Source organism: Brassica napus, chromosome A6 (genome assembly GCF_020379485.1).
Source record: "Brassica napus cultivar Da-Ae chromosome A6, Da-Ae, whole genome shotgun sequence".
Taxonomy (NCBI): domain Eukaryota; kingdom Viridiplantae; phylum Streptophyta; class Magnoliopsida; order Brassicales; family Brassicaceae; genus Brassica; species Brassica napus.
Genome location: NC_063439.1, coordinates 18838739 through 18849840, shown reverse-complemented (window position 1 = coordinate 18849840; position 11102 = coordinate 18838739). Strand labels below are relative to the sequence as shown.

Here is an 11102-nt window from a genome sequence, read left to right as displayed (position 1 = left end):
AATATTAAAATGTAAAACTATATTTTATGCCACGTGTCATCTTTCGGGAGAAATTTTTTCCGCTGATGTGGACGCCCTATGGAGCCTCAAAAGCTCTCTTTTATTAGTAGAACAATTTTCGAAAATAATTAATATTAAAATGTAAAACTATATTTTATGCCACGTGTCATCTTTCGGGAGAAATTTTTTCCGCTGATGTGGACGCCCTATGGAGCCTCAAAAGCTCTCTTTTATTAGTAGAGATTATTATGAGTGATCGTGGCTGTTTTAATAATTGCACAACTTTTATTGTATAGAAAAGCTGTGAGAATTTAGAGACGTCTAAAAATGTTATATAAAAACATACAATTATGTTTATAAGGTAATGAGGCCCTAAATAAATTTAAATAGGCTTCATTCACTTTCGTAGCATCTGTATAATGTGAATTCGCGAGAGGAATCCTTCCAAGCCGTCAACAATGAAGAAAACAACAGAGACAAACATTTAGGTTTACAACACCGATCTTGTTTACGGAAGCTAGGAACATGTTAGTTCAATAGTTTATGTTATTCTTTAAATTAACATCAAATTCACATTACCTTCTCATGTAAATTCGATATCCCCAATCCCTGATCACAAAGAGTTACAAAGTTCAAAAAAAGAGACTTCACAGTAATATGGTTCAATAGTAAACCGTATAGGTTATCCAATCGTTTTGGAGTTCTTTGTGGAATAGATAAATTACTGAGGATTCAGAGTAGTAAGATGTTAACCCTTTCGAGAATATGATCCGGACATTAGAAAACTCACTGTATTGCTCATTGTATATGAACACAAGCAACTAATGCGGTTTAACATTTCAGGGTATTTATGATATTCTTATTTTAGTGCAAAAATTATTTCTTTATTATATTCTACTACTGCATACTACTAAACTAACTGGTTGTTTAAAATATAGGAAAAAAACTGCAATAATAAATAGAATTGAGGTTTCCTTTATAAATATAAAAAAAAATCTTGAAATCCGCAAATCCGGATTTCATAGATAATGATTAAAATGTTAAGAAAACCTTCCAAACTGAGATTACTAAGAACAAAAACACCGAAACATGAAAGCCTCATTTGGAAAATCACTTAATCAAACCAATTAGCCACTTTTTGAATCCTTCTCCTTCTTAATTCGGATGGTACATGCCAACTTGGTAACCGAGTTCTGATCATAAGCATCCTCTAAATTAATAACGGGTTCTCCTTTGCGTTTAGCTGGTGTCAGATCGGGGATCTCAACTGGAGGAGATGAATTATCACATAACACGAGAGAACCCTTAACATAAACCGACGACAATTTACAACATTCAATAATGCTCCAAAATTAACTTATCGTAGACAGCATTCCAACGAATAAAACATATCTATACAAACCTCGGTTACATTAGACAATGTGGACTCGGTGGGATTTGCACTGTCTTTAAGGGCATCCTAAGAAAACAAATAGCACGCGTTAGTCATCATGGTTTACGATATAACCAACTATAGTCAAAGTAAAATGTACAATTCTATATGAAAGAAATAAATAAGATCACCACTGGAGCACCGTTAGTATCGAACTATTCAATCAAATTTTGGCTAGCTATGATCATGCTTATACAGATAATTTTCTCAATCAATAGCAATCTTGAACAAATAAGTATTTCCAACCAAATCAATTAGTTAAAGCGGAAGCATAACTGGTTCTTCAGTCTAAAACATATATAATTTAACACATTAGTAATCCATCACACAGACCAAACTAAATATACTTCAGAGACTTTATATTATTAATTTTATCGATATTGAAAGTGCAAGACAATATGAACATAGTTTACCTCTTCGGTCTTCAATCCAGTTAGGGCAGCACAAGGTTTACCAAGCAGTTGAAAAGCAAGGTTATCAAATAGCATGAACTTAGATTGACCAGTATGATCAATGACATCAATATGCAACTTGAACCTTATTTATAATAGAACACCATGTGGAAAAATTAATACAACAGATAGCACGGATGTAAATTAAAATTTAATTTTTATAATAGGTTACCTTAAAACTACTTTTGGTTCATGAACTTTGCATTTGACACAAAAATATTTGAACCCCAAGTCATCCTCGTCATCTTCATCATCAACATCATCATTAGGGACAACCAACAACTTTTTGGCACAAACGTTGCAACTTAGATAGAACCAACCCATGTCTGAATCAATTGACACAATAGTGCACATAACTGTGTATGCCTCAAGCTGGAAGAAACATAAAATTTGTTTGAAATACAGATTTGAAAAGAAAATAGAGCCTAAAAAGAATTAGTCGTTCCAATACATGTTTTGCTTCAAACAATTCAACAATTGTTTTTCTAGGAGTCCACACAAAGAAATCATCCTTATCAGCACGACTGGACACCATAGCACTGGTTTTTAGGCTTCACTATTGCTAAGACATGACCATCCTTAGGCAACCTATTTGTAATTGAGTAAAAAAATATAATTTAGCCAATACTTTAACGTGTAACAAAATATGTGAATATTGAATGATAATTAATATCAATGAAAATAATTGTAGACAGATGAGAACTATTTCTTACAACGAAATAAAATGCGCCACCTCTTGCATATCAAGGTTCAACGATAGGTCACACACATTGTATGCATTAGAGACACTTCGATCATCTGCATACATAATATCAAATATACTATTACACAATATATTTCAAACCTTCAATAAAGGACCATACACATACAAAGACATATAAAGTATACCTTTCCAAACTTTGATCTTCGAAAACCTCTATATACAGATGATTGAATCTTCTCCTCGGGTTTGAATTGCCTCATTCACATCTGATGCGAACTTTCCCCAAAGTACCACAGGAAGTCGTTCATTGCTGCAATTAAAAATATCAACATATATCAGTCACAATATATTAAACGCAAACAAATCAACACATCTGATGCGAACTTACTCTGTGTTACGTAACTCCAAAGAAATCTTTGGTGTCTCTTTACCGTTCACAGATATCACATCCATATGCGAAACCTCAACAACTTGACCTAATATATATGTATCAAAACACAACAATTTAGTAAATTATATCAGTCAACCTGAACAAAAAGCGAACTAAAAAGATAGGGTATTAGGAAGGTTATAACATAAACTCACCAACCAAATAGTCAGGGTTGAGTGAACCATCGAGTATGACACGAAAATTGACGGGGTCTAAACCAGTCAATGCCATTGGTAGTTCCTGGCAGATCTTAACACAGGTTGTGGAAAGAAAACCAATCCGGTATTGGTGGCTTAATGATCAGTACGATCCACACATTTGAGTAAGGGAAAAGTTGATGATAATTTTTTATTTCCCTTCAGAGAGGAATGGATCGAACTGCTGCACCAAATCCTTTTTGACAGTGGCATGGATCTTGTCCCCCTGAGATGATGTAAAACAGAAAACATTAGCTAATGAATAGAAATATAAACGTTAACAGTTTAGCAAACAAACTGTATAATATGAAGATGTACACTCACGTTGTCATCGAGTAAAACCATTTCAATAGTGAGCCCACCAGAAGCAGAGAATTGCTTCCAAAGCCGGATAACCTTCACTCTGATTTTTCACATGGTTTTGAACGGTTTCAATTCAAAGACACCGGTGAAAGCTACCATTGCCATTATTTAAGAATGCTAACGCTTTGAAACTGAGAGAAGGTTTGTTTGAAACGTGAAAATACATAACCGTAATACACACCCTATTTATATACAGACTAGACGTGCAAAAGGAGGCGTTTAGGTCACAAATTAATTATTCTTCATACTTACCATATAGACATACCACTAATATTATTGGTTGGCGATTTGATAGATCAACTTTAAATATAGGTATACAATATTTCTATAAATTTGATACTCCATATATAGTTTACTTAATTATGATTTGATGATAACCATATAAAGATGAACCAACCTGACGCACAAATAATATAAGCGATTTATAAATATGTGCACATTTATTATAAGTCATAAATACATTGTAATAACTTAAAATTAATTAAATCTCCCCGCCCCACAAACGATTATTGGACATATACTAATTCTACAAATCTACAAATATATGAATTCCCTTATTCGTTTATAGACTAAATTTTAAAAATGTCATTTAACGATATAGTACTATGAAGTTCATTTACAGTTTGTCGATATCTTAAATTTGAAATATATTTTACATTGACATATGTTAAAATAAAATTGCAAACATGTGAATGTCCAAATTTTACAAAAAAAAAGTATGTTCTATGTCTCGACAGACAAATGATGCAGACTAACGTAACTAATGTAAACGAACATTATAACCAAACGATTTGTGCTATTTTGTTCCATATCTTACGTTAAGCTTAAGAATAAAAAAACTATAATTACATTTTTGAACTATCGTACAACTAAGGAACACTTAGGCAATGTTCACATGTATGGCATTGCGTTTAAAAACTTCCTTTCCTAAAAGCTTGTTTATTTCCAATTAAACAACTACGCGGATTAGATACTATTATAAAAACATCAAAATATTTGTACCCATAAATATATTAATCAATTACGTTGATTTTATAAGAGACTTACCATATTCATTAACGGTTCTATATACTATAGTTTGATGTGCTCCATTAATTTATACGCTCAGTAATCTCTATGCAGTCGGTCACTTTTAAAAAAAAAAACCGAGGAGCTCTGCAAGCTAAGCATGCTCCTCAAGGTTGTGCATTATGAATGCTCCATAATTAATATATAGGGGATATTAAGTTAGTTCGTAAAGTTATTAAAGTTAACATTACGAAAATTTTGTAGTTTTGCATACACAAAAATGACAAAGAACACTACAACAAAACAACACGGCGTCAAACTCCTTCAATAATATGGACTGGCACAATTATTAAATCGAATTATATCATATTGTAATGATGGACCTAATGGAACATTGTATTACCAGGGATTGTTCTTGACAAACAATATACAAAAAAAATGTGTAAAGGCTAAAAGCCAACAATCAAGGTAAACTGTTTATACAAAAGTTTTATAAAGTATTTCACTACTATGCTGACAAATATAATGTATGTAACTTTGTCTTTTATGTAACAGGTAAATAACTGGCCAGCAGTCGAAGAAATAAGAATGAGATAAAAATTCCATTAATAAAATCGTTTTCAACCACAAAATGCATTACTTTTTGAGTCTTAGTTTGACTCATCTTAGATATATTTTATGGGTTTATAAGATCGCATATTTGTTATAGGAAAAAAAACGAATCAATGCCATTAGTTGTTTATTCACCGGTATATTTGAAAACATAATAAGAAGGTTAATATGAAATCGACTATAACATGTGATAGCAAATTTAATATCTAATGGCAATGTATGTAATAAGTCTAGTAAAGAGTAGATTTTTAATTTTAGAGAGTGAAAATGAATATGGTGTTGTCACCTAGAAAATTGCAGTTTTGATAATAATACATGAACATAAGGTTAGTTTGTAGGAATGCTCCTACTTTTTCTTTTGGTACAAATATTAAATTCTATACCGATTTTCTGTTTTTTATAATGTTGCAGAGCAACTTATTACAACACGAAAAAGAAAAGAGAAGAAAGAAGGAGACAACAGACAACGAACAACAAGAATGAGCAATTAACTATAAGGATCAGTGAACCAAAAGTACAACTCTAGGAAAGAATGTGCATAATTCGGGAAAGGAGGAAGAGAGAGCAGCCTGTCACGAAGCCCTCGGTCCACTTGCTTGAAGAAAGGCCCCGCTGGTAAGGAGACATCCCTGAAAATCCGAGCATTGCGCTCATGCCATAGGCCATAGGTCACAGCTTGGAGAATCAACTTCATAATGGGTGTAGCCTGCGATGAGAACTGTCTCTGATATTGCGAGATCATGTTGACCGCAGCTGGAAGGTCCAAAGGAGGAGCAGAGATAAACCTTCCATAGTAACGGTCGAAATATCAACGGCGTAAGGACAACCAAAGAAAAGATGGTCATGTGACTCGATGCCACTAGCGCATAAGCCACAGTTTCCAAGGACAGAGAGACCCCAAAATAGATGCTTACTATGTTCCTACTTTAATATTAAGGGGATCAAGATTCGCCCACAAATGCACACTATTTTGGCACGAGATGCTTACTTACTATGTTCGTATTTTACTTGATTTTGACAAACATACTACTCATGCATTGAATTAATATTGTTTCTCGTCCTAAGAGCATATAAGAGTCCATTATCCATGTCTTTCAATTCCCAAATATATACCTTAAGACTCAACTATAAAACAAGATCGGTAACCAACCTTTTCCGCTACGAAGATCAGTCACTCACTAAATAACTAACTAACTACTAAACAACATTCTTTAATAAAAAAATTTATTAAAACATGTTTTAAAATAAAATGTCGTTGATGTCAATTATATATTACACAAGGATGTTAGTCAAAGAAACTGTCAATTATCGCATCTGTAGCTTTACAAAGTACGTATAAGCCGGCGTGCGACTTAATATTCCAATGACATGCGCAATCAGATGAACATAAAGTAATCCTGTGCGGGGAAGCGTACCGTAATACTCTTCGCAGTCCACTCACAAGTCATAACTCTATACATTGACCAGAAAAACAACGTGCTTGCTTACACCGAGAAGCAGCCGAAGATTCGTGCGGTTGACGTAAGCAATGACATCACACACTCTGTACACCCATTATCCAATCATTCATCGCCACGTGCAAATTCAGTAGTCTGCGCAGTCGACGTTGAAAAGAAAACAGTTAGTTCAATCAAACGTGTCAAGAAACCATCTCTCACACGTGTAGTCCACGAACCCCTTCTTTATAAAAAGCTTGTGAACTAAACGTTAACGCTGATAAAAGAACCTTTCCACATAAATAATGAAGGCTGAGTTGAATTTACCGGAGGGGTTCCGATTTCACCCGACGGACGAAGAGCTCGTTAAGTTCTATCTTTGCCGGAGATGCGCATCGGAGCCCATCAGTGTTCTGGTAATCGCAGAGATTGATCTGTACAAGTTCAACCCATGGGAACTTCCAGGTATTACTTCAACACCACGAGGCTTGTCTCTCTTTGATAATTCGATCGTTGAATTTGAACTGAAAATGGAATCTTGTTTCAGAAATGGCTTTGTACGGAGAGAAAGAATGGTACTTCTTCTCACCTCGAGACCGGAAATACCCAAACGGTTCGCGTCCAAACCGGTCTGCTGGAACCGGTTATTGGAAAGCGACTGGAGCTGATAAACCGATCGGTAAACCGAAGACGTTGGGGATTAAGAAAGCACTCGTCTTCTACGCCGGGAAAGCTCCCAGAGGGGTGAAGACGAATTGGATTATGCATGAGTATCGTCTCGCTAATGTTGATCGATCTGCTTCTTCCAACAAGAAGAACAGCTTGAGAGTACGTACGCTTTCTTAATTTTTTTTTTTTTTTTTGGTTCTTGTCTGGATGCATATGATAGGTGATTATTTTGTCGGAAAATTTTGCAGCTTGATGATTGGGTCTTATGTCGGATTTACAATAAGAAAGGAACAATGGAGAAGTGTTATCCGGCGGTGGTGACTACGATCAGTACGTCGGACTCCTCAAGTCACGTGATTTCACCAGACGTCGGCACGTGTTCTGACAACTGCGAGTCGAAATGGGTTGATGATCTCGAGGACGAGTTCATGTTTGATTCCACGTTGCAAAATGACCCTTTTGTCCCTCAGTTTCTGTATCAGTCGGAATTCGCCACACCGTTCGAAGACTCGCCGGAGCAAAAGCCGTTCTTGAAATGGAGTTTTGGTCATCAGGGGTGAAGTTACAAAGAGCATAAAGGTTGAACTTGAAGCTTTCTCAGAGTATCTAGCCACCGCACACGAGGGGACTCGGTGTCGGATTTTGACCCGGAAACCAAGTTTGGGCCCTACAGTTACAGAATTGGTGTCCACTTGTTGATCTGACTCTTCAGCTAGATTCGATTTTTGTGTTTGTTATAAATGTCTAAAGATATCGAAGTGAAAACAGAGGAACTGTACAAGCAACAGTGACCATTATAAATCATATATTTATATATTCATCATAATCAATGAGCATGAGCTTATTTTACTTTGATGATGAAACAATGTACATTTTTTTCTCCAAAATAAGATTACAAGAGAGAGCGTAGAGCAGTGAGAGAGGAGAGAGAAGAGAGAGAGATGGTGAAGATGGGTCAAGAGTCACCGTGAGAAGAACGAGAAGCCCAGATACCAAACACAAGAAACCAGAAGATGAATAAGATTGCCCAGTAGCGTGCAGGACCATACTTGATTCTGGTCAGCACCACCTGTTTTCAATTTTTTTTATTTTGTAAATTAGTAAAATAAGAGCCATGAAAATTATGTAAAATGAGATGATTCACTTACGAATCTGAAGAAGATGACTATCGTTAAAGCACATAGACCACCAAGCAGGATATGAAGTCCGCTCCTAGCAGTCTTCTGCGCAAATTAAAATAACCGTTACACCCAATAAACGGTACAGAGAGGCCAACTAGATACACGGTTTCGATTGATGTACATACCTTTCCAACACGAGGAGCAATGAGCCAGACCAAAGTAACAGTGAGTAAACCGGTAGCAAGTAGAATCCCGGTACCTTCCACAGCCCATTTAGTTGCACGGTTTTCCGCAGGCAAGACCCCAAAGTTCACAGCATCTAAAGGTTGTTCTGGCATAGCCTGAGAAGCTGCAGCAGAGTTACTGTTGTTGTTCAGGGAATGGGGACCAAACCAGGACGATATCTCACTAAGTCGTTGCCTTCTAATTGCAGCAACTTCATCAGCATCTATAGTTGATTCTATATTCACCGGCAATGCAGAGTTTGCATCTCCTCCTCCTCCATCAGCTGTTCTTTCTCTCAAGGCGACAACCACTTTGTTGAAATCTGCAGTTTTTATGTTTTCCGCAGCATTCCCACAGATTTCACAGACAGTAGATCCATGGTTGAGAAACCATTTGAGCGCACAAGCGTAGTGTACCAAAGCAAGCTCGTTTTTGCACGAACATCCAAGCTCAAGCAATGCATCCTGATGCTGCTGGATTCCCATTTCGATGTCAATGGGGTTTACCCCATTGCTCTTGACGATGGAGCTCTTCTGCTCAGCCTCTGTATCTTTGCTGACATCATCTGCATTGCTTTTACGAGCTTCTGGAATGGGAGGGGTGATCCCCAAAAACCCCAAGGCGGTGTCTCCTCGTCTGTCGGATTCTACAGAATGGCATACACGACAAGTCGGCAAACCAGAGTCACTGTCTGTACTGTAACGTGCCTCAGTTGCTAGTTCCTCCTTTTTGACGGGTGGAGAATCGTGATCATTGACTCCACAGTTTGCTGTCTCCAACTGATTCTCTTTACCCATCAAGCCCGGAAAAGAAAAGTTCTCTTTCTTCACAAGACCACAAACAAGAAAAAAAAATCTACTTTAAAGACATTAAAAAGGCCTAACAAGACATTAAAAAGACCTCACTGTATCTAGTTTTGTACACTAAGAGAGAGATGGGCTATTTTTTCATTTTTTTCAAACGAGCTCCTGCAAGTGAAAACATTAAAATGATGTCATAAACATAAAGTAGAACAAGCTTATGGTACTAAACACATCACTTCAACAGAGACAGAAAAACGTGAACTAAGTGAAAGAATAAAAAAACAAACAAATGAAAGAGAAAAAGGAGCCAAAGCTTACATTCAAAAAAAGGAACAATGCATAAACTAGTAAGGATGACCGAGCTTTGAAGGCATATGATATGAGGTTAGTGAGAATGTGATACTAAGTGGAGCTTAAAGGTACCATTTATAATCAGCTTAAAGATCCAACCCAACCTTTCAGACATCAGAAGAGCCAAAAAACATGGTGAGATCAGACTCAAAAAAACAAGAAGAAACTGACCAAAAAAACAATGACAAAATGATGTCTGAAACAAATAAATTTTTTCTTCCAGGTAGTAACCGAGGATGATGAATTGCAGCAAAATCCAAACGAAAGAAAACATTAACATAAGTATTATAAAATAATATCTACAGTAAGCAGATGAAATCAGTCATTACTCCAATTGGTTTACCTAAGCAGCCAGCCAGCCAGCCATAACTCTAATTTTTAAAACTAAAGTTAGATTTTAAGCAGCCTTTACTTTTAATTTTATTTTTCTTTTAATTAACAGAAGCAGATGAAACAAGCTATTACTCCAATAGGTTTAACTGAAGCAGCAGCATGAAGCAGCCATGAAAGATTTAATTATTTTTGTAATCACACTACCAAATCTCCACCACTGATTTTAAGGAAGAGAAGAAGAAGACCATTGAAAAGATGACATCAGCAGTTTTTGTTCTTACTCTCATTGGACTCATGAGCCACCGACTAAAACAGAGACAAGAACAAAATCACAGACGTACATGAAGATTTAAAGCGATCTAAAGAATGAGAGATCAAATCTATTTGAACTTTTCTGGATCAATAAACTTAGGCAGAGAAAAATAAGGAGGAGATGAGTGATGAACAAACCTCCGCCGAATCTGGATGAAGCTTTCGAAAAGGCAATCTGGTTCCTCGGATTCTGGGGAATTGAGGAAAATGCTCGTCAGATTCGAAAAGAGAGAGAGAGTTCTTCTTGCCACTACACCAACCTTCACATGGTGGTGCGGAGAGCTGAGTGTTTTTTTTTTCTCTTTTCAGTTTTCTTTTCACTATATAACGTTTTTTTCTCGAGAGGAACAAAAAAATAAAAAAATAAAAAGATGATGATAAGATGATACGTATATTTTGAATTGGAATATTTATTTTCGAATTAAATGGTCTTAGAGTACATTTTGGGAGAAAAAATCTTGACTTCATATTTCTTAACAGTTTTTGTTTTTCGAATACTTGGATTTAGATTATCAGTATTAAAGGAAAATAAATGTTTTTCGAATACTTGGATTTAGATTTAGATTATACCAAAATTATCAGTATGTTGACTAGAAACTCCATACAATATAAGCAGAATTAAAGGAAAATAAATGTTTTTTTCCTATAAGAAAAC

At 35.8% G+C, this 11102-nt stretch overlaps 3 protein-coding genes across 8 annotated transcripts; 1 reads left to right on the top strand and 2 right to left on the bottom strand.

The window, feature by feature from the left end:
• Positions 1–1127: 1127 nt before the first annotated feature.
• LOC125609982 lies at positions 1128–3248 on the bottom strand. Its single transcript, XM_048781615.1, has 7 exons — positions 3173–3248; positions 2976–3063; positions 2843–2897; positions 2057–2256; positions 1846–1969; positions 1403–1459; positions 1128–1304 (listed from the first exon to the last, which is right to left on the bottom strand). The coding sequence occupies exons 1-7, from the start codon at positions 3246–3248 to the stop codon at positions 1128–1130; spliced, it is 777 nt and encodes a 258-aa protein (XP_048637572.1).
• Positions 3249–6843: 3595 nt separating this feature from the next.
• Positions 6844–8151, top strand: LOC106347937 (NAC domain-containing protein 102). Its single transcript, XM_013787566.3, has 3 exons — positions 6844–7098; positions 7181–7461; positions 7551–8151. Exons 1-3 carry the CDS (start codon positions 6939–6941, stop codon positions 7860–7862), a joined length of 753 nt encoding a protein of 250 aa, XP_013643020.2. The 5' UTR covers positions 6844–6938; the 3' UTR covers positions 7863–8151.
• On the bottom strand, positions 8091–10820 carry BNAA06G22890D. Of its 6 annotated transcripts, none has more exons than XM_013787562.3 (5): positions 10586–10820; positions 9554–9616; positions 8609–9472; positions 8451–8525; positions 8091–8371 (listed from the first exon to the last, which is right to left on the bottom strand). In XM_013787562.3, the coding sequence occupies exons 3-5, from the start codon at positions 9443–9445 to the stop codon at positions 8258–8260; spliced, it is 1026 nt and encodes a 341-aa protein (XP_013643016.2). In that variant the 5' UTR covers positions 9446–9472; positions 9554–9616; positions 10586–10820; the 3' UTR covers positions 8091–8257. The 6 variants fall into 6 exon arrangements, with proteins under 6 accessions (XP_013643016.2, XP_022543258.2, XP_013643018.2 ...); XM_022687537.2 differs by having other exon boundaries at positions 9571–9616; positions 10586–10803; XM_013787564.3 differs by lacking the exon at positions 9554–9616.
• Between the last annotated feature and the right edge of the window lie 282 nt (positions 10821–11102).